The 22,884-nt window shown below is 42.6% G+C and overlaps 3 protein-coding genes and 1 long non-coding RNA gene across 5 annotated transcripts in view; 1 reads left to right on the top strand and 3 right to left on the bottom strand.

Moving 5' to 3' along the window:
• The window catches only part of LOC142899362 (septin-7-like), a 36,786-nt gene extending 29,711 nt beyond the window's left edge, over nucleotides 1-7,075 (bottom strand). The window contains exons 1-2 of one of the 2 annotated variants that reach the window (XM_076042944.1): nucleotides 6,802-7,075; nucleotides 2,574-2,670 (exon numbers count right to left, since the gene is read on the bottom strand). In XM_076042944.1, coding sequence (XP_075899059.1) covers nucleotides 2,574-2,670; nucleotides 6,802-6,840 — 136 coding nt within the window. In that variant the 5' untranslated portion in view covers nucleotides 6,841-7,075. Of the gene's footprint in view, nucleotides 1-2,573; nucleotides 2,674-6,801 lie in introns of both variants that reach the window. The other variant, XM_076042943.1, reaches the window with a different exon arrangement.
• Nucleotides 7,076-8,060: 985 nt separating this feature from the next.
• On the bottom strand, nucleotides 8,061-10,164 carry LOC142899255 (C-C motif chemokine 3-like). Its single transcript, XM_076042775.1, has 3 exons — nucleotides 10,002-10,164; nucleotides 9,028-9,145; nucleotides 8,061-8,945 (listed from the first exon to the last, which is right to left on the bottom strand). Exons 1-3 carry the CDS (start codon nucleotides 10,066-10,068, stop codon nucleotides 8,837-8,839), a joined length of 294 nt encoding a protein of 97 aa, XP_075898890.1. The 5' UTR covers nucleotides 10,069-10,164; the 3' UTR covers nucleotides 8,061-8,836.
• Nucleotides 10,165-14,442: 4,278 nt separating this feature from the next.
• On the top strand, nucleotides 14,443-16,080 carry LOC142899229 (uncharacterized). Its single transcript, XR_012928708.1, has 2 exons — nucleotides 14,443-15,022; nucleotides 15,169-16,080. It is a non-coding gene; the product is annotated as an uncharacterized LOC142899229 (long non-coding RNA).
• Nucleotides 15,944-22,884, bottom strand: part of smpd3 (sphingomyelin phosphodiesterase 3) — a 53,879-nt gene continuing 46,938 nt past the window's right edge. Inside the window, exons 6-10 of the mRNA XM_076042720.1 lie at nucleotides 21,332-21,493; nucleotides 20,676-20,765; nucleotides 18,767-18,830; nucleotides 17,824-17,992; nucleotides 15,944-16,183 (exon numbers count right to left, since the gene is read on the bottom strand). Of these exons, the coding sequence (XP_075898835.1) occupies nucleotides 16,082-16,183; nucleotides 17,824-17,992; nucleotides 18,767-18,830; nucleotides 20,676-20,765; nucleotides 21,332-21,493 (587 nt within the window). The 3' untranslated portion in view covers nucleotides 15,944-16,081. The remainder of the gene's footprint in view (nucleotides 16,184-17,823; nucleotides 17,993-18,766; nucleotides 18,831-20,675; nucleotides 20,766-21,331; nucleotides 21,494-22,884) is intronic.

Raw genomic sequence — 22,884 nt, 5'->3', positions numbered from 1 at the left:
AAACAACGCGAGTATGCATGCAACCGTCTATTCATGGTGTGCTTAAAGACCACTTGGGAAAATGTTGGCAACTGGTAAAAGCAAATTAAACTGCTGTGCAAAGGACAGTGTAAGCACAAAACACTCTACACACAGATGAGGCAAAATTCGTGGCAGATGTACTTATTGGTGCGGCCCACTATAAATAAGTGAATGTGTGAAAAATATTGTTTAACTTAAACTAAATTCTCACCTTATCATCAACCATGATAATGAGGTGTTGGGGAATTGAAGTCTCTCCTTTTCTGCTATAGTTCAAAAAGGGTTTCTGAACTAAAGCATCAGAAACCCTTTTCATGACAATGTCTGGATGTTTTCTGGTAATGTAAAATAAGGAGGGTTCAATAAACCTACATATCAAGTTCCCTGCACATCACAGGGTATCAGCTACTGAAAAGGACATGCTGGCATTTGACCAAGTCACCTGCAGGCCGTCATATTATCCTCAGCTATCCGTCTCCTCTAAAATGACAATGGAACAATACAGGACCCCTGAGGGACGCCACCCTTTCATACTCTAAACTAAAACAATCTAAACCAGCCAGTCTACTTTCTGCTAAGAGTCAAGCTGGCTGCTGCACAAGTAATAAAAGACTGAATAAATAAAACTTCCAATATCTCCATTATGTACTCTGTATCTTCCCTACATACTAGTTTTTGATAGTGTTAATTCCACCATTTCCAAGTTGTGTGCAATAGCTAACAAACTACAATCTAATAAATATATGGTAATGCAGTTAGAATGTTCAGAATGAATGTGCCTCTTTAAAAACAAAGCTGTGTAAAACCCCTAACATTTAACTTGTTACTTTACATGGAGATTAATTCCAGCTTGCTTTAAAAAATGTGCTTGTCCTCTTGAGTACTGTCAATAACCACTTAATTCCATCAAAGCGTCTATTCATCATATCATCATAGCCAACAAAAATTGTCTTGGAACAAACAAACTCCCATTGAAGATCACTCCCATTGAGTGTGTGTGTGTGTGCGCTGTGTTGAATGCTGAACACACAACTCTCTCCCCTTCATTATGTGTGAAATTTGGATCAGCTGGGGTATGCAGGGCTCCGAGCCAAGAAAGCTGGGAGGCGAGTGACAGAGGGGCCCATATGTGTTAGAGAGAGCCTGAAATGGTAGTTTAGTATGTGGATCTCTCGGGTGTTTCCCCAGAGTGGCCATTCCGCTGTCATTCTGCCGTGTCCAGCTTCTCCTCCACAGCAGTGGTTTTCTAAACAGGAAGCTACAACTCTAGGCTGACACAATCAAAGATGGATTTTGTCTAGAATGACTGTCTGTCTTTTCACTGAGCTACCTATTTTTGTTACCATAAAATGCACATTGCCTGATGTAACACTATTTAAAAAGATTTAAATGGTAGTTGGAAACAAAGGGTAAAACTAAAACTAAATCAATAACCGAAACAAAGATAAGCACTAGCTCAAACCAGGTCTGTGAAATATCAACGAGTCAAGTATAACTACACACCTACAACCTCAAATTGAACCCATTAGAAGACCAATTTCCAGCACACCTGATTGGCTTTTCCATCTCTTTTTAAAACAGATTTACTAATCCTATTCAAGTAGTTGTCATTAGGCCTGACAGAGCTGCAATACCCCTCACAAAGAGTGTGCGAAGATCAATGCCAATGCATTTGACAGCAGCTAGACTTCCATTGCACAATCCATATCCATCTATTATTACTCATTAGATAGATGATCATCATTCCCTGTCACACAGGGAAGAGCTCAATACAATTGGTTTAATATCTCATGGACACTTTTTTTTTCTTTTTTTGTTGTTGGGCTCAAGAACATTTTCAATTCTACCAACTGGAGTTTGACATGAATATAGCTGCGTCTCTGCGCATTGTGATTTTTAGATTTTGCGCAATTATAGGGGTAACGGAAACACAGATAATGACTTGGTGACTAACTTTTACTTCCTATAAAAGTCTGTCTCGATTCAATTGGAAAAAAAAGGTAGTTCCTCCACTCTCTTGTCCACTTCCCTCTCTCTGTGAAGCAGTTAGCAATGTTTATAACCCAATTCATTACACTTGAACCAACATCCTGCCGCTCACTTACCAAATGAAATTATCCAAAACACACAGATGTGCTCTTGTGTATCCGGGGGTTACACAGAATGCTCTCCCAGAGGACTGTGGGAATGGTGCTTTGACAGGAAGTACTTTCACTGGCGCACATTTCGCCATCGCTGAGCAACACTGCAGATGTTTTCAAGAGCTGGACCACATCAAGCGACCGTGGCCTTGCAGGGACCCATTTTTAAAATTGTCAACTCGTCACCCCGAGCAGCTGAAGCGGCCATAGTGCCACACATTCCTTCCCTCCTTCCGACCAACCTGCGCTGATGATTCAAATTCGCGCAATGCTGGTGGACAAGTGGACGCAGACAGACGTCCAGGTGTGCATTCTCAGACAAACACAGATGCACGATCACATGAGCAGAAGCTAATGGGCACGCACACACAAACAGAGACACAGACACACACACACACTGACTCAGCTTACCTACGACCATTAATGTGAACTCGAATCCCCTTTTGACGGACTTCCTGTACACCTGGTTGGGGAGATTAGCGAAGCCCACATAACCTTCCAAGTTCCGCTGCTGAAGAGAAAAGTACAAAAACAAAACACACAGACAAAAAATCTGTCAAAAACTTTGCATAGCCAGAAAGCACAAAAATAACAATGACAAAGGTGAGTATTTCACATACGCAGAAACAGTAAAACCTCACACAAACGTAACAAACCATTGGAGGTATACACTTAAGTCGTAAACCCAGTGTTAGTATATTTGTGTCCTGCGGCTGTTGGGCCCTTTGAAGTGTAGCGCAGTAGAGGTAAATACAAGAGGGGAAAAGGGCTGGTTAGGAGGGGAAGGACGAGGTAAACAGGGGAAGAGACAGAAAGCTTTTCACAAACTTGACGCCGAGTCGAGCAAGTAAATCCAACAAGGAATCCAAATCCCAAAATTGATAGAAACCCAAGCTTAAGGAGAAGAAGAGGCGTGGTTGGCTTAGGCGTGGGACAAAAGACAGAGATGACATCCGTACGTGCTGAATAACGTCCATGCTGTCCATCATGTGGGACAGGTCGTCAGGAAGGCAGTAGGTGGTCTGAGCAGATCACCACTCGCCCCGGATCTCTCTCTCTCTCTTTCTCCCCCTCCCTTGACAGATATTTCTCATCTCTCTCCCCCAAACACTCCTCCCTCATTACAGTCACCCACCCTCGCCCCAATCAGTGTGCTGCTTTTTGCATGCAACACAAGGTAAACACAATTGATTCCCCTCCGTCAGTCAGCATGAGCGTGAACTCCGAGGGGTCGGTCATGCGTACCGCCGATGATAAGACGCAGCTTTGTGCCGATGAAAGGGTGGTAAAAAGGAAGCTGAAAGGGTCCATGTCTCCAAATGAAGACAAGGGTTGAACCATGTGTGAGAGCACTGAACTCAAGAACTTTAACTATTATCTAAAATGCAACTTGACATGATGTTTTGCATTCTTTGCGAACCAGAATATGACTGCGGGCGGGGTGTGTATGTTGATCCTCACTATTTGTCAGATTGGCCGTGAGCAGTGGGGCAGGATATGATCTCATACTTATGGAACAAAGTGTGACAGGGACATCACAACCGCAAAAACTCCCAAGGGATTCTCTCTGATGGTTGATTGTCTGTTGGTGTTTTTAATCCAATAACTCCCAACACGATCGAGTGAGAGGAATATGGGGTATTTGGGAGGATTTAAGTGGGAAGGATATCAAAAACATACCAAATGATAGCTAGATAGACAGATAGATAGATAGATGACTTTTAACCGTGGACCCAAACATTTAGAACACATATGACCAACTGATGTAACAGACAAAGAGAAAAGTGACAGCAACACAGGGGGGAAACAATCTATATGCCTCATCGATACAGCCATAGCAGGCGGAAGGACTCTGAAAAAGCCCGGAGCACTTTCCACCATTTCCATGTGCGATTCCACCCACATACAAGTTGAGTGCGCACGAGTACGTGAACGTGTTACATAAGGTGCCTGCGAGCCCATCATTGGGTTATTGGGGAGAAAATATTAGCAAAAGGCCGTCAGTGCTCAGCGACAGAAAGACAAGTGTGCCATAGTAGGTGTGAGTTCACGCCTGCTAGTGTATGCAGGGGCTTGTGTCGCAACAATATTGCTGCAAAAGAATTATACAAGACTGTTATTACACCACTAATCCATTTTACAGACATATTTCAATTCATCATAGCGCAATTGCAATACTGTTGCAAAAAAACATCTACACCCTGTGTAAAGGGATTCTCAACCTTAAAATGCGGCTGTTAGGCTGGCTAGATGTTTCCAGTCAAACTTCTAGTACATCCATCTCTAGCTCCCGTACAAGGCTTTTTTTTCCACCCAACAGACTTCCTTTTAAGATAACCAATCAGCGTCCGTTGAGTTATGACGGAAGCAACTGCTGAGGAAGACAATAACCATTCTTGCCATTAAAAGAACAACAAAGACACCACTGAATTCTTCATTCTTCAAAGAAAAAAAAGTGTCAATACTATTTGTGTAGCGTCATTTAAATGTGTGTGTGTGTGTGTGTGTGTGTGTGTGTGTGTGTGTGTGTGTGTGTGTGTGTGTGTGTGTGTGTGTGTGTGTGTACCAAGGCAATAGTCCAGTTTAATTCAAGGTTTTCTTTCTGAGGTAGCCCCAGCATAGCAACCTCTGGAAGCATGTAAACATAGGGCAGCTGTGTTGTGTTCTCACTAATCTGTGCACACAGAGCGGATATTTAGAGTCCCAACACGGTGTTGAAGTTGTCATGTTGAAACTAATTGGACTGGCTGAAGCCTTCTTTACGCTCGGATGTCACCACATGAGTAGCATGGTGGAAGCATGTAACGCTCTTGCCCAGTATTTTTCGTTGTTGGATTGACATTGGAGTATGAGGCTAACTGCCATAGGCATCCACAGGAGGAAAATCTTTCCATTCGGGAAACTCCAGAAGAGTCACGTGGATTCAAAAAAATGTAAATGACTGAGCAGTAAGTGCCTGAAAACAAACAAAGCCTTTAGACGATAGGATTCGCCGGTGACATCATCAACACAGCAAAAACCCAGGCTACTGCTACCACGTTCTAAAAATTTCTGTTGCCGTCTTTCCTTTCCAAAACTTTTCTATTGCCTCTTCTCAGACAGATTTAAATATAACAGATTAGAGAAACACGCCGTTGGATTTGGATGAAGATGTATGAATACTGTAATTTTTTTTTGCAGATGATACTGCTCTGACTGACTCAGAGAGAGGCAGTACTCAAATAAGAGCGTCAAGGGAGAAGATAAGTCTTACTTTGAATAGAGCCCACAGCCCACAATGGCTGCCCCTCCCCCAGCCCACTCTGTGGCGATAGTGACTGCCTGGTCCACTGACATCATCTGCATGGCCCAGATCAACTCCCTCAAGCATTCGGCAGCTGTGGCCAGGCTCATCTTACACTTCTGAGAGTAAAATTAATAAATATGATACAAACAATTCTGCTTTTTTAAAACGTTTGGCTGCTCTGCCAAACAGGGCAGGAAATTAACACAGGGCTTGTGGTGTTTTTCCAGTACACAGTCGCCGCGGCTCACTGCCTCGGGGCCTCCAAGTGGACATTGTGTGTTGCACTCTTGTTTGTGTGGCATCGTGAGGACGCATCAGTCCCGCTCAACTGTTTCAGAAAACCACAACAGTGTGAGCCTCAACGTGCGGTGCGTTGAAGGGCCTGAGCAACCACTCATCGGCTAATGTGAGCACACACTTTGAAAAGGCAGTAAACGCACCACATGAAGCAAGATGTGCGGTCAACCAACACTGCTGTACTTGCAAAGTGTAGTCACATGCGAGATCGTAATAGGAACAACTGTACGATTGGGAAGTTAAGAAAGAGCTGCTGCTGCTGCTGCTGCGCATGTGCGTGTATTAATGATTTAGTCACGGTTGGGAGCGGGGGGGCATGCCTGACCTTTGTGATCAGGCAAAGCATCGAGGCATCAGCCTGTTTAAAGGCATCATTTCACCGGTTATTTTGAGTTCAGGACAGAGTGGAGACAAAAGGGGCGACAGAACTCGGCTTTTCTTTCTCGTCCCGTCCGACCCACTCGCTGCGACTTCATAATTGAGACCAGACCACTTCCATCTGATCCGTGCACAGCTTTAATCTCAAGACCAGCTCAAAACCCTTCAAACGTCTACACTGCTGTAGTACCAAACACACGATCCACCACTAACAAGTGTGCTGCATGCAAAGAATGTTGTGTATGTAAAGTATGGGATGGTTTCGTCGCCCCACTGTCTTGCTCCACCTCAGTAGTGGGAGGCGAGAGTCGTTTTGAAAATGCTGAATGATGCCACCGGGCTAATATGGGCCATTTGTAGAAGGAAAACGTATATGTATTGACGACAAAACCAGAATAGTATGTTAGTTAGGAGGGAATATGTTTTGTTTACATATATAGTAAATCGCCGTTGTGTGTATAAATTCAGGAGAAGAAAAACCCCATAAAGAGCGATATTGCGAAGGGGGCTTCATTTCATGCTACGAAAGGACAGTACAGGCAGGAAATAAGACGGTCAAAATAAAGACTTTCCAATGACGAGTTAATCAACTCGCGTCATAAAAAAAAGAAAAGAAAGCCTAACACAAATATCTTTACTGCGTGATGTTTTTAGAGTTTATAAGAAAAACCGACTTACAGCGATGCTCGGAACCGCAGTCTCTGGTCGCTCGATCATTGTGCTATGCTGTCAACACCCAGCCTGCAACGGACCGTCGCCGAGGCATAAACCGATAAACGTCCACAAGAATGGCGGGGCGGACAGGAGGAGGCCGCGGCAGACCGTCAGGGAGCCGGGTAGCAAATTAGCGCAAGGAGGCCAAGAGCGTTTGAAAATGAATGAATGAGACCAAATTACATATGGCCGCTCCTCTGATAGTACAACCAGATGTAGAGCCGCGAAGAGAAATGCTCGACTGTTTTTAAGTCCCGAGAAAGTAAGCGCGCACTTGTGTAGTCACTACATCCGGTAAGGGCTTTCAAAACAAAAGAAATGTGCCGCGGCACGTCTGCAATCGTGAGGATGTTGGTGGTAAATAGGAGCGATTGCAGTAAATTATGAATATGTGATCTTTAAGGGTTAAAGATGTGACAATTATTATTATTATTATTATTATTATTATTATTATTATTATTATTATTATTATTATTATTAGTAGTAGTAGTAGTAGTAGTAGTAGTAGTAATAGTATTAATAACGTATGCTATCCAATGCGCAATGTATGCCACTCGTAAGCTGATCCTTTCTTTAGACAGGTTTCCGGTCTAAGGGTGGTTGTGTATTTTAAACTTGATACACCACTACGGGAAAGTGAATCCGCCTTCCACACACGGATGCTATTGGTCGTTGGTCGTGCGCGTGAGGCCCTGGTGTGCCAGAGGCAAAATTTGCTGCCTTTAAAGACCGTCGTAAAAATCGAGCAACCAAAGTCTGACGTGGAAAAACGGAGGGGCTTCAATTTAGGTTTATTTTTAGGTGTATGTAATGAACACAGTCCAATTTAAATTATATCCCACTGCGAGTCATTTCTATGTTTCAATATTCCATGTTTTGGTCAAATACAATTCTTTCCCTCACTCTTACATGTTACATAAACTGAAAGTGTTCTCTTCTCGCCGCAATGAGGACTGCAACGATCTAACATGCTACTGAATTTAATGAGTGAAACGTAAAAATGACCTCCCCAATTTTTTTTCTTCATGCTATTGCCGTAGGTTAATGTTCACTGATCAACTGACGTCCTCTTGTGGCCAACAAGGGGATACACACTGTATGTCACTGTAAAAGGAACACACAAGAAACATACAACAATTTGCTAAAAGATGTAATTCAAGGTTTTCAGGAAGTTGCAATTGCGTAAAATGTGTCTGTGTAAAGAAAGTGCCACAAATCCAGTATGTTCTTGATGATCTCGCTTTATTTCAAATGAATAACGATAATAGTCGAATACATAAATAGAATTACAAATGTGTGTCAATGACATCAACAACTAAATGCCGGAAATAAATATTTTGGACAGACAATGCCTTTGAATGATATAACTCATCAAGCTATGCAAACATCAAGCTATTGCTTCCATGTTCTCAGATTATGATCTAATATTGATTTGCCTTTCCAAAGGATTTGTACGAGCTATCCTCAGATCATGGATCTGTGAAACAAATCTAACAGACTTGAGAAAGGCTCCATTTGATGGATGCTATGACAGACAACGCTGCAAAGAAAATCATGCTCCTCCTCCTCCTTGTTGAGAGAAGAAGGGGGGGGGGGGGGGATTGGATATAAGATTTCATAATATAGGTCCTAATGGGAAAAAGGCGAGTTTTATAGCTTATACCTGATTCCTTACATTAAGAGGTGTTGGACTTGAATCTCGTTTAGTATAAAGAGAAAACATAGATTTGCTATGAAGCAAATTGTTCACAGTGCTCACGGTTGTTGTTGTTTTTTTGTTTTTTTTTAAGATGTCATAACAGGCAACAATGTTCGTGGTATTACATTTGCAAAAGTAAAATCGTTTTGCTTATAGAAAGACACATCCACTTCTCCAAGTAGATCTGAGACAGTGGTGTGTTGTATTATAGTTATAGTCACATAAACTCAACTTATATTAACAGGCTGGCCTTGGCTCCCCCTGCTAGCTCCATTGGGGAACACGCTCCTGCCGCCGTCTTCACAAGTTGACATTTTTGCCAGCTTTGGCATCCAGGTGTCCGATGATCTTCTTCACCCATGCCTCTGAAGGTTTGGCGCACACCTTTTGCCCATTGGCTGTCGTAAAACTGCAGCACACAAAACAGACGGTCAAGCTCAGTAAAGCAACAGTCCTGTGAGTGAAACTAGTCGTCAGGCTTGCACACTTACATGACGCCGGGCCGGGGGCACTGCTGGCTGGTCATGACGTAGCCCTGCACTCTGTCTGCGCGCAGTGGCTTCTTGTTGAAACGTGAGCAGCATTTCTTTGGGCCAAAGCCACGCATAGCTGCAGAGATACAGACAATTGGCTTTACAACTAATACACAACAACCTTTTTTTCCTTTTCCTTCTCCCCCCTGTTTTTTAAAGTCACTGTATTAGGCACTGCATTTAAACTGTTGTGTTAAGTGTTTACATTGTGTCAGGGAAAGATTTATGGTAAACGTTCTGATTCAATATAAGCTATTAATCTGCTTTTTCAATTTATTGTTGTGTTGTTGATTGGAACAACAGAAATATCTTGAATTCTTGTTGTTTGTGTAGAAAAATATGTTTCTTTTCACGGCCTTTACTCTATTATTCATTAGTGGTGTTGTAAACGACAACAGCAACAAAAAAAAAAAACACCCTAAAATTATTTTTTAGTAAGCAAAAAAAACATTTTTAAGGTTGGTGAGCCATACCCTTAACTGCTTGTTGCTGTTTTGGTAATAAATCATGATGTCGGTCTCTATTAAAAATGTATAATCAGCAATAAATATATAGGAGTGCAACAGGTGGATCTACACCAAAGTTATGTGGCTCATATGACCTGTTTTGAGCAATGATCTGTCAGGCACTACAAGGGCATTCAGACTCCTCACTGTTTATCCCAGTTGACAGGTAGAAAAACAAATTCAAGGGGAAAAAAACTCTCGCAACCTGATTTTAGCCTTCATCAGAGAGAAACTACTCATCCTAAAAAACAACAACATGGAATGCCCAAATCCACGTGGAAAATCTGTATGTGTTTCCTTTATCTTGTGTAAAGTCCTTCCTACTGGTCATATTCACCCATTAGTAAGCTCAGCAAAAATAACAGTTACAATAACAGCATCTCTCTCACACACTGATGTATTGCCACACTTTCACACCTCTCTTACCTTCAGTCAGGGTGAACGCAGCCAACAGCAGCACGACGGCAACAAGGGTGAGACGAGGTGAGGCCATTCTAAACCGGTGCGTGTTTGTCCGCTGTGCAGGAGGTCTGTGTGGTGGTGTCAGTCAAGCTGTTTCAGCCTTGTGCTGTCTGCTTCATGACAGCCAGGCGCACTATTTAACGGTTGACGGACAGAGCCGGGGAAGCCCAGACGTGACGTACTGCCTGAGATTTTCCCCCATCAGTCTCTGCCTTTCCCTTCTAGATAATTTCGGCCTCCATTGAATCATGTGATCTATTGAATCGCGTGAATGAGGAAATGAAAACTCTCCGACCTTTCGGCTTGCCTCACACGCTCGCTCCTCCACTGCGTTAAATAGTGTGTACTTTGCATGAGGTCAATGAAAGTTATTGTGGTATAGTGAAAGTCAACGTCAGCAGTTAGTGCAAATCAATCTCAGTTCTTCCTAAAAGGCCTGAAATGATAACAACAAAAAAAAGAAAACTACTATATGCGACCCAAAAAATTCTGTTGAACTGCTCCATTTTTCCAGTATTGCAATTTTCGGCATTCATTTTGATTATTGCTTATTAGTATAGCTGATATACCAATGGGTGGCTGCTGCCATGCAAGGCGCTGCCTAGGGTTCAGTGTCTTGCCCAAGGACACTTCAGCACATGGACAGTTGGAGCAGAGATTTGAACCGCCAAACCTTCGATCATCAATTTGCAGCCCGCTCTACCAACTCAGTTGACTGGGAAAAAGATATGTGTAAAATGTGTAAAATCCACGCATTTTTCTTGGAAAGTTTGATGTCACAACACTTGACACAGTGCCACTGTAGAGTACAGCAAAGTTCCCTGTTCAGGAAGCCAAGGTAGTAGAACCAGTTTGGCGTTTCTGTGATGTAATAGGGGAATGTAGCATTCCAATGTACCATATGATGATTTCTTCTAATATTGGGCCTTTCCTTAGTGATGGCCACAGTTATCATCTACCTCTATTTAATTCAGTGGTTCTCAAACTTTTTGGGCCCAAGACACCCCTATAATTAGTTTTTCTCCTTGACACCCCTAAATTAGATCGTTAACTTTCACTGTCCTTGGCATGTATTTGTGACATTTTTATGACTTTTTTTTTTACATGACTTCCTTCTTAACTATTCCGACTTCATGGAATTACAACATTAATTGAGCACTTATTATGTTCCAGCATATAGTTGAAGGAGGAAGCTCCAAGACAGCGCTAGGAGTGCGCTTGCCTTACGAAGAAAACAATCCTATAACTGTGGTTTTACAGAAGGACAATTCGCAAGGTATATCAGTTACATTCAAGTAGAGGGCAAATATAAATTCTCAGTTTAATTTCAAAATAAGAAGGTACAAGGAAGGAGTTTGAGAAGCTAGTATCATACAGTATTATTATTACTATTATTAGTATCGAATGAATAGAGAGGACACTTCATTCCACTTATTTTCTTCCTGCTTGTCCAGTATTTTATTTTCTATTTACAACATTTTATGCTCTGAATATCTATATATAAATTAGGAATTTTAAAGTAACAATAGATAAACTATGATTATTATGCAGCAGTGGTGCCAGCGTGTAAGAGGCATGGTTTTTGCATTTAGATCTTAGCAAGTTGGTTCTGTGGTTACCTTGAGAAATTTCAAGCAGGTTTGTGTAGGGTGTTAAGGCTCCACTTCCACTTTCCTGTCTTTCTTTCTCTTTTTTGAATCCTTGTTGGCTAAGTGCTTTTTAAAACCATTCCCTAGCATTCTAAAGAATTCATTCTTCTGTATTCTTATCTCATAAATTTTCACAGTTTGTCATGCATGGCCAACTATGGTTTCAGAATGTAGGGGAGTTTTGCCACGCTTGACCATTTATGTAGATTTTAAATGCCAAATGGTCCCGTAGTGTTTGAAAAGCAGAAGTGCAACTGCAGCGCTTGTCTCACTTCATGTTTTTTGTTTCGGGCGAAAGGACCAACACAAGTTTCCCTTTTTTTGCCCAGACTGTTTGTATTGAAGTGTCAGGTCCAGTCGTCACAGTTTTCCATGATCAAACTTCATCTTGTTAAAAAGGGAAATGATGGTCAACCACTATTTCCGGCGACAAGTAAGAGGTTTTGTCTTTTAAACATAACATGATGACATTTGCAAATGAGTGAATGAATAACAGCTGAATAATGACACAAAGACAGAAAATGAAGGAAAAACTCCTTTGTTTCTTTTAGAAAAGCAGAAGAAAATAAGCATTTTTTTTTTGAAGAAAAATTATTGACCCCCCCCACCCCCCAACATTACAGAGACCAAGCTAGACGACCCCATTCAGAAACGACCCCTTGGTCCATACAGACAAAAAAAGTGATTAGAAAACCGTGAACTTTAGTGAAACTATAGAAAATCAAAGCAGAAAAGGACAGCAAAAAGTGAGGCATCACTTCTACTGAGACTACAAGCCTGAAGCGTTATTACAGTACATGCATCGACAGAAGCTTCGAGATCATCTTGGACTCGCTGCGCCCCAACCAACGTAAACAGACTAGGACATAAGCGGAGCAATATATGGTGATAAATACTTGTTAAATAATATTGGAACTGTTCTCAAAACAGATTCTGATGTGACCGACCCGATGGGCAGTTCACTTTAAAAAAAAACAACAGCTACTACACCAGTTGTGGTCGATTGGTGGTATCTGCTGTGAAGCATTCACAGAGGGAGTGGTGACAGCTACACGAGTATGAACTATTACTGTGATGCTGATTCAGTACATGAACAAAAACACAAGGAAGCGATAAAAAGGTGTCCAAATATGACCACATTGTGAATCAAATGTGGAACTTGAGCTCATTTGGCTGCCCCAGTCCTGACGCAGCGATTTGAAGGTGAGCTGTCCGCAGTGGGTCGCTGCTGAAGGACTCTGTCTGGTAAACCTGTTCACAAATGATGCTGTTGATAAGACTAAGGTATCAAAAATACAAACAAAGAACAATAAGAAAAGAAACAAAAACCCTTACGTCCAGAGCTTACAAATTTCCTACGAAAACAACCTCCAAAAAAATACCCCTCGACATAACAATGTGATCACATGGTAATAAATAAACCCGTCGTCGGGACGTCTGCTTCATTGTAACTCCATTCATAGCGATAAATAAGAGCGCAGTATTCAGGTGGTGTGTGTGCGGATGCGTGAAGGACAGTTGAAAAATATTGAAAAGCTTTTTTTTGTCCCCGCCTCACCACATCAGTTAGCCATTTACAAAATCAAGTGAAGAAGACACACCCAATTTATAATCCTCAAAGAAGATACTTGGGGAAAGTATGGCACCTTTTCGTGGCACTCACTTTTGACTTGTTATACCATTACATGAGTGTTTGTCAAGTTCATTCTATATTCAAGCATTTGATCCCATGAACAAGAGAAGTGGGGATAGATATAAACACCTGACACAGACTCCGTGTTAAAGAAAAAGTAAAAAAAAAAAAAAAAACAGAGTGAAATTTGGAATAAATACATAAACATAACATTAATACAACAATCCCATAAATAATATATTGGTTGGAATTAGCAAGAGTTGGAATTGCAATCCAAGACACTGAAACCACACCCTCGAACACACCGTGTCAAATCTTTTGGACTTTGCAGATCCATTAAAAAGAAACACATATTCACAAATTTGAAATAAAAAAAAATAAGAAGAGCTGTTGAAAACAGCACATGACTGTGCTGAGAAGACTCCCCACTGAGAAAAAGGAGTGGACAAGATAACCTGTTGTAAACATTACTCACCCTGCAGACTACTGTAAAAACCAAATTGCATTTGAAGGCCAGAGTGTTACATTCACTCATATGTTATTCGGAGAACCTGGCATTTACATTATGGATTGGTTTCCCAGTGCAGAAACCAATCAATGACTTTTCTGTATCATTTTCAGCATACAGTATTTTAGCCTTCAATGGGAATGGGAAAGCCACCACTCCTCACTTTCAAAATAAAAATATGTACAATTTTTGAACAAAGGATAACTGTAATTCAACTGAGAAATTATTATTATTATTATTATTTATTTTTTTTACATATGAATTAATAAAAAGAGAAAAACACCCAATATATTCCCATGTGGTCGGATGTATGTATGCAAGCTTGTGGATGCTGCTGTTGTCAGTCCCGGTCCCCAGTGCTCATAAACACACATGGCCAGTTCGCTGACTATACAGTACAGGGGGGAATAAATGCACTGTTAAAACTACCAGCACATTGATTAGCACTCGCAATTTTTCACCTGCGTACACAATATGTATTATTTACCTCACCAAGAGATGATGTTGAGAGCGGCAAGCAAAGCCCCAAGTCAAGTGGAGTGATTTGATTGGTTTGATTGTATAATTTGATGGTAAGCTGAGCCCTACTGAAAGCAGACACGTGGTTATACAATAGGTTGGATTTCTGGTAAAAGTACAGGGTACTGCCCTTCTTCTCTTCGAGGGAACGGGGACATTACCAGCCAGTCACTCAGTGTTAAATTCTGTAATACCAGTGAACAGCTGTTTAGGGGACTTTTCAACACATCTCTCAGAGAGGAAGTAAACTCCAGCTGCTGCTAAACACCAAGGCCATTTCTGTTGGATAAGAACATGACTGTTGATAGTGATGCCAGCTTGTAGAAAAATAATCAGATTGATGTAAGTCCAATCAGATCAACAGTGTAGAGAATTTTACAGCCAGTTTGTGAAATTAAGCAAACATTATCTGTAATATTTTTTCTTCCTCCTCATTTTTCTGTTGATTCACGTGTTTCATAAAAAAAACCTGGGGAAATAGTCTGCAAATGATGTGGATTCTTGATTTGTCAAACAAACAAAAAAGCTGATATGGTCAACAAATGGTTTGTAACACCAACTGAAGGTGTTTGCCTGCTTTTTCTCAACCTTCATAGGGTTTCCGTGCATACTTTTACATATCTTGGGCACGGTGGAGTCTCACATGCACTAAATGTCACTCCGGCGAAACACACAGGTGTGTTTTTTTTTTTTTTATGGCAAAATGTCATTTGATTCAAGCAGTCAGACACAAGCAAGCGAGTGTATCAAATTTCAGTATTAATATTGTAAACTCCTACCATTTTCCATCATGCATTGGCAAAATCTCCTATTCTCTCCTAGGCTGGAAAACAAAGTTCTTATCTAACTTTTATCAATCATGTCTGAAAAAAAACATGCTACAAGCGTTGGGTGAGGCATTCTCCATTTTCACATCCCTTTATACAACCCCACGCATTAGAAACAGACCGTAGAGTATTAAACAAGCATTGAAATGCCTATAAAAAGTGGTGTGGTGACAATAAAAATTGTATCATCTTACTTTTCTCATTTAAGAAAGACTAGGTTTTCTTTGCTTTAGAAAAAAAAGACACTTGTTGAGATTCCTGGGACTGACGCGGGGCGGTAAGGTGAGTGACTGAACTGACCAATAGCCTTTCAGCAGGGGAGCGGGACAGAATAGACATGGCCACCAGTGGCTCTGTGGGCCCTGTGTTGAGTGTTCACTTGATTAATGCTTTTCTTTTGCGTGCACAGACACCGAACGAGGATCCAACTGTCCCTGAAGGTAGAGTCCTAAAAAAAGTCAGACTGACACAGCCGCCTAAACAAGATGTGATGACAATAGTGTGTGTAACTCGGCTACATGAAATGACTCGCTGGATTGGTTCACCGGGGCGGGTGGAGAGAAGCGTTGGGAGGCGAGGCCATGAGTCAAGAATGTTTGTCTGTGAGTGTGTACGTGTGTGGTCACGCGGGGAGTTCAACACCTCCCTGACTTCCCCCCAGCAGGATCTACATCACTCCACTGCTGTTGCAATCACTTCTTCCGTGACACCAAGTCCAGGTCGCTGTGTCTCCATCACTGTGGCAGAACTGCATTTTTTTTTTAATTCGATGTTATTATTTTTTTTTTTAGCTCACCACTTCCGAGCCACTCTGTAGACCTGGCAACTGTGAATCTCTTCTGTCTTCTGGGTTGGTCTTCCATGGCAGTATTTATTTTTGATTAAAGGAGAAAACTCAGGCGCTCAATCTAAGGCTCCTCTTCTCCGGTGGAAACGGACAGCCGCATGGCCACAGACAGGTGGTCGGTAATGCCAGCCAGCTGAGTGACAAAACTGAACTCCTCCAGATCCTGCGGCAAGAGGAGAGCAGAGCTTAAATTAATATAGACGTGGACACAACGGTGCGTTCACACACACTTCTTTAAAATGCCTGAAGTGCATTCACAGAACACAGCTTATACAAGTTTGAACAGAATGAGTGTGTCACTATATAGCAGGGGAATAACACATCTTGGCTAGACACGCATGTTGATTACACTAGACTGTTTTTTCTGCATTTTGACAGTAACCTTTTATTTTATAGCCAGGCTACTCTTCCTTAAGCTTCATTGTGCTCAACTTTTATTCCTGCGAGGCTGCTGTAAGTGCTGCAATTTCAAGCCTTAGCTCTCGCAGATCAACACCAAGACGCTCCATATCGAAGAATTTTTTTTCAGCCTATGGGTATTACAGAACCAATCAGCATCACTTTAGGGGCCAGAGGCCGGAGCTTGAGCCAATTTTAGATGTGACAAGCTTATAAACAATGAGGGCAACAGCTTGGATGCTGCAGCGCAAGCACTTTTATTGAACTGGACAATATCTTCTTATTAAAATAAGAAAAGAAAAGAAAAGAAAAGGAACAAAGCACAGCAATACAGGCTTGTTCTGCTCCCAGATGACTTGAGCAAAAGTCATTTTTAAAAAACTTTTTCTACATTTCCCTTAAATTAAATTACCTATGCCACTGTTCTGCCATGTGGAATAATATGCAGAAACATGAATGTACAAGTGTTTACTTCATTACAATCAGTCATTTTATTATGATTATGGCTGTTGTTGTTGTTGTTGTTGTTGAGTGAGACAAACCCCTCAGTGCTGCCTGTATTTGTCAAAACAATGAATAACTTCTCGAAACTGACTGCAGTCAAACCAAAACAGCCAACGTCAAAGTACAGTAGTAGCTACATTCCGGCACCAGGTGGCGTTGGTGTTACGGACACCGAGCCGTAAGCGCAAAGGAGAGAATGAAACCGTAAAAATGATGTGATGTGATTTTTTTGTCCCACAGACAGACAGACAGACAGACAGACGCCTGGGTGAGGCAATTTGCCTCCATTATTATTATTTCCTGTTTATATCTTTAAGGAAAAAAAAAGGAAAGGGAGAGAATAAGGGGGAGACAGGGCGAGAGAGAAAGAGAAAGAGGAAGAGGGAGAGAGAGTAAAAGAGAGAGAGTTGGAGGAGACTTGTGTCTGGTTGCTAGGTAATACATTGGGGGATGGGGGGGGGGGCGGGGGGGGGGGGACAGTGTGGCCGATCTCTCCTCTGCTGACAGGTAAATAGTTCTGCTGAGTTTCTGTAAATGAATTTTCCCCCCTCACTTATTAGCAGAAGGACAGTGCAGATGCTCTGGGAGAGTTTGGTTTCCAATGTGTTTAAGGATGAAGCAGCGCAGAGCTTGACTGGTGTGTGCCTAATTTACTGCATCATTGGAAAAAAAGTTAAAAGTTTATTCTCATATAGTTCCAGATAAAGAACAAAACCAAATGAAGTGAACTAAAAGCCTATACAGGCTTATGAAATTTTAACATTACACACCATAAACCATCTCAAGATAAACCTTCTGAATGTTAATGAAACTGATTTGTTTCTTATCCAGATGTAAACAGTACACAGGACTGTGACGACACAAGGTTTTCCAGCAAACTAGTGAACTAGTGCATCGTACCAGTTTCCAGTCCTGCGGCAGACCCTCGTCACTGTAGAGGGCGTAGTCGATACGGCGTCCGTTGCCTTTGAGGGGGATCTTCCTCCCCTTCTGACTGCTGGCGGGACACTGGCTCTTACTGGGGGGGAACACCAGGTACTCTTTTCTCCCCTCCTCGTTCTCCATCACCCTGACAGACACAGGCAGGGAGGAACCGTTTGACAATGCGACAGGTGGCGACTCTGAACCAGAGAACAAACAGGAGGGCAGCGCTTGAAGATTAAGTCGAGGCAACTGGACTGATTTCGCTGCCTTCATCGATTGGCCTCTCATCCGAAAGGCTTCCTCATTTCTTCTTCTTCACTTCTTTGGACCTGAAAAAGCCTTTTGGATGCAAGGCAAAACCAAGATGGCAAAACCGGCCCAGCTTCCTCGACTTAATCTTTAAGAACTATAGCTGCCTTTCCATTACAGTTCTTCACAAAATAAAAGCGATATCTCGAATATTTCTGCAAAGTACAATTGCAATTTGCAGGTGTTTACATTGAATGGTATGAAGTGCACAAGCCGTGAGATTTTCCAAAGAATTACGTTTGCTTGCTGTCGAGAATGGTAGTTATATATTTTCTCTTTGATTACTTGTAAAAAATATTCTGTCTCCTCCTCCGTCCAAACATGATGCGACATTTTCACTTGAAGTGAGCTGGTCACGTGACCACGTACGTCACATCCGGTGACGCGTAAATGCGAACAAAGTGTTTCCATGACACCTTTGCGATATACCTCTGTATTGACACGTCTGAAAAAAAACCCTCTTGAGAGCATCAAAACCTTTTAGCGATATCTGATAGGTTTTTTTATTCTAGGGGTAATGGATACGCAGCTAATGACGACCAGGATGATTGAGAACATTCATAGGCGGTAGTAACGCAAACAATGCAGTGCGTGCGTACGTGTGACTTACTTTTGTAAACTTTCAGCTGAGTTGACCTCGTCATCATAAAGGCCACTGGGATCCAGCAAGGTGCCTGTTGATGACACGTGCACAAGTGAGTGCTAGCGGAGCCATTTTCATGTCGTTTTCCTCCTCTTTTCCCGCCCCCATGTGAAACTTTTCCAGACAGAGAGAAACAACAAAAAAGCCTTTGTGTCTGCTGTGAAGGCCAGGCACTGCGGGCATTAATACAACCAGAAGGTGTCTTTTTTGTTTTATTTGTGACGCAGGACGGTTCATCTGAGAAGCTGAAGGGCCGTCGAGAGACAAGCGGGAGACGCAGTTCAGATATTCCTGATGTCGACGAGGCAAATTGATGATTCGGTTAGCAGTCTAGACTGTCAGCACACTCACACACACACACACACACGTACACACGCAAACACACAGCTCCACACGTCAATCAGTGCCTGGTGACAGAAAGAATAATGCAAAAAAAAAAAATGTATTCGGTCCACTGAGTATGTTGGCCTGCTTCACATGTAAAATTGCACTTTGCTCCAGGTGTGTGCCTCACAAAATAAATAAGCAGGGAAAAGCAGCCTCCGAATGTTCCCCATTTCCCGAACAGAGGCCCAATCTCTGCGTAGGATTAGACGAGAAGCTCAGGATTACAATGTGGGTCATGATTTCAGCACTTTTCTAACCCTTTGTCTCTTATCTAATCCACAACCTCACAGTCATTGTGCCGCTCACGCTCACGATGGGATTTCTTGCCATTACTGTAACGACCAACCTTTCCCTTCCCTCCATAAAGACGCTCAAAAACCTTCCCAGAGTGCCGAGCGAAACCGCAGCGTCACCCACACGCATCTCGGCTCTAACGTTCCTCCGACCGCAATGGGCAGCCGCTGATGATGCAGCAGCCACGGAGAGGAGATGGGCACTCAGGAGTCCTCGTGCTTGGCGGGGACCGTGGTTGGCCGAAGGCTGGATAATGTGTTTAAAATACCCCGGATGAAGAGAGCGGCACTCTGAAGTTATCTATTGGAACGCGGCGAGCACTCGTGAGAAGTGGGCGTCTGATCGGCCGCCAGCCCTTTTTCACAAGTCCATAAGCAGGTTTCGGATCACGGAAACAAAGATGGTGAGGTGTTAGGCAGAGACACAGACTGACTGCTGTACGTCTGCTGTGCTGCTTCAGAGCTGCAGCTGGGGTGGGGGTGGGGAGCCGGCCATGCACGGAGATGGACGGAAAAGTGGAACTGAAATGAGTCGAGAAACTCCAACAGTTCCTTTTTAGGCCCTTAACCTTGTGCCATGTTTCTGTTTTTATGTAACGTCACCTCACGTCAGGGGTTTGCCGCTTTCGAATCCATTTTCGGAAAAACCTACACGTCATTTCGGTTTCTGTTGACATTTTTATAGATGTCCAACTCAGATCTAGTCTCCCTCTCTGTGTCTAACATCAACCAAACAGGGAAGTACAGACTTTTTACCCCCGCTGGCTTGTTGTATAAAAAAAGAAAAAAATGTCTCCGTCTAAATAAATAAGCTCCTCTCTAAATGAGCCCTTTCACTCTCTGCTCTGCCCACACTGTCCCTGAAATACTGTTGGCCTAAATAGCGCTTCGCATCCAGCACCAAACCCTCCAGTCTTTACGTCACTAATGCCCATGTATCCTCGCGCTGTGCCGGGTTTTATTTTAATTCACACACTGAGGCATCCTGACTCTGCCTGCCAGATTACGCTGTGGTTTTGAGCTGCTCTGTGCGCACCGTGCAAATCGCAGGGCCCGCATTACAGGTCTCCATCTGCGAATCCATACGAGTTGTTGATGAGGTCTGGAGAGCGGCACGATGTGTGACGTCTGACTGTTCCTCTGGAGAAGCATGTGACTGTGACACTGTATGTGTGTGTGTGTGTGTGTGTACTTACCCAGGGCCCATGGTTTGTCCTCCCCTGGCCCCAGGCGACATGGGTCCTTGTACTGAGTAAAAAGTGCATGCTGCTGCTCCAGCTTGTCCTCTGGGTTAAAAAATAAAAATAAAATCCACAAAAAACATACAGCCATTTTTTTCTTACATGCACTCACTGTTTAAGAAGAGAATTTAAACCCTCCATATAGCAAGGAATCATATCTGGTCATTTGTAGATGCATGTTACCATGCACAATAATATACTAATGAATATAACAGCCACTGTTTCCCTCCTGCTGGTTACATGAGGAGGTTTAAGTTGTCTTTAAGTGTCTTGGTTTCATGCAGTGACTTGCTGAAGTTGTTTTTACATTGTATCATGGACTCTTTGGTTGATACTTACTATTACCATTACCATTACCATTACTTACTAATGTCAAAAAGGAAATTAATGTTCTTTTAATCTTAAAATTATAAGAACATGTTGTTTTGAAGTTGTTTTGAAGGTCAAAATTCAGCTCTCCTCTGACAGCTAATGATTCATGTATTCCATCTATGACTCACACAATAACTACTAGTATAAATAGTACATCTTCTGATGAAGTGGACAAGGTTTTAGTGATGACATATGTGTCTCGATCATGTGAACAAAAAAACACCTGCCCATTTACTCACCTGAGGAGCAGTTGTCGAAGTTGAGGTCTCCCAGGACAACGTCGAAGGCCACCAGGTCTTCCAGTACCTTCTCCCCCTCAGGTGACTGGGATGAGGATTGGCGAAACTCGGCCCCCCACTGCAGCAACAGGTCCAGCTGCTCACAGCGTACGGAGGCATCACCTGATGGGTACGGCGTGCAGAGAGTCGGAGGAGGAGGACAAAGGAGGAGGACAAAGGAGCAGGTGAGAGGCAAATTATTACACGACGCCTACGATAAAATCAGCCGGGCGTGTCAGAGTGGAAGTGGCTCGAATTAATCTACACAAAAGGGAGTTAGAGAGGAAGAGTCGGAGATGGACAGGGGGTCTAGGGACATGCACACATGCACATGCGCGCGCGCACACACACACACGCACGAGCACGCGCACGCACACGCACACACACACGCACACACACACACACACACACACACACACACACACACACACACACACACACAAACTGGTGATTTTTAGCAGGTTGAAACCAGCATGACCATTCAGTGTAGTCAGTCACTCTGGCCTCAAAACAGATATATAGGACAAAAAGTCATGCAATGTGATAGAAATATATATATATATATATAGTAATGAAACTGATACTATTCACTGAATAAAATTGGCTCTCCTGCTTAGGCACCTTAAATGTTGCTCTTACCACAAATCATCATGAACAGACATCAGCTAAGTGAGTCAATACTTTTAATTGGACAATTGCCTGCGCAACTGAGTGCAATTTAAAAAAGGGTTTCTCATCTCCGACACAATGTGAATTATTGCCGGACGTTGCAACATTAAAGCAGCGTTCAGCTCTTCCTTTTACATTTTAATGGCCTAAAGCCGCTTTGGTGGTATATTTCTTTCGGCAGGCCATTTCAGCCAAGACCACATAATGACAATATAATTTTATACATTGCTGTGTAAATTCCCGACCAGTCAAATCATGGAGGATGCACCACTGAAAAATACTGAAACATTTCTTAAAAAGGTTGTAAGAGGCCAAAGAAGTGCCAGGAGTAAGTAAAAAGTTATGCTGCATTTTGCCAGGTGGCAACCAACATCCATCCATCCATCCATCTTAAATACCCGCTTCTTCCTGAGCTCAGGGTCACTGAGGTCTGCTGGAGCATATCCCAGCTGTCTTAGGGTGAAGGCTGGGTGACACACTGGACAAGTCGCCACCCAACAAAGTGGCCTCCTCTAGTAATTGCAACTAGTTTATTTCTGCTGAATGCGTACAGAGGAAACATAGTAGCCCAAATAATTAATAATCATACTTGCCAAAAGCTAGGAAATGAATGTCATCTAATCTAATCTAGTGGTTGGTTTGGTTGTATGTATTCTGTGTTTCAATAATGACAAAATGTGGAGTTGGTTTGATGTCCTAGCTGTGTTTTTGTCTCTCCGCTCCTGCCAGCAAATGAGAATGGAGGAAGGCAGCAGGTGAGTGCGGGGAGGCGGTGGGGGAGAGAGAAAAAAATAACAGCTGAATAGTGGAGAGTGTGAGAAACAAAGAGGTGTCAAGATATTGGT

Source organism: Nelusetta ayraudi, unplaced genomic scaffold, assembly GCF_046127955.1.
Source record: "Nelusetta ayraudi isolate G7.1 ecotype Tasmania unplaced genomic scaffold, CSIRO-AGI_Nayr_v1 ptg000071l, whole genome shotgun sequence".
NCBI classification, from domain to species: Eukaryota; Metazoa; Chordata; class Actinopteri; order Tetraodontiformes; family Monacanthidae; genus Nelusetta; species Nelusetta ayraudi.
Note: the sequence above shows the minus strand (reverse complement) of the source record. Positions and strands in the feature narration are given on the sequence as shown.

What these genes read in the sequence shown, in the direction of transcription:
- LOC142899255 (XM_076042775.1), bottom strand. Translation starts at nt 10,068, where the DNA reads ATGGCCTCACCTCGTCTCACCCTTGTTGCCGTCGTGCTGCTGTTGGCT. An exon ending in TGCGTTCACCCTGACTGAAG is followed by an intron (nt 9,146 to 10,001) that starts GTAAGAGAGGTG and finishes GTATCTCTGCAG; the next exon opens with CTATGCGTGGCTTTGGCCCA. An exon ending in TGCCCCCGGCCCGGCGTCAT is followed by an intron (nt 8,946 to 9,027) that starts GTAAGTGTGCAA and finishes TGTGTGCTGCAG; the next exon opens with TTTTACGACAGCCAATGGGC.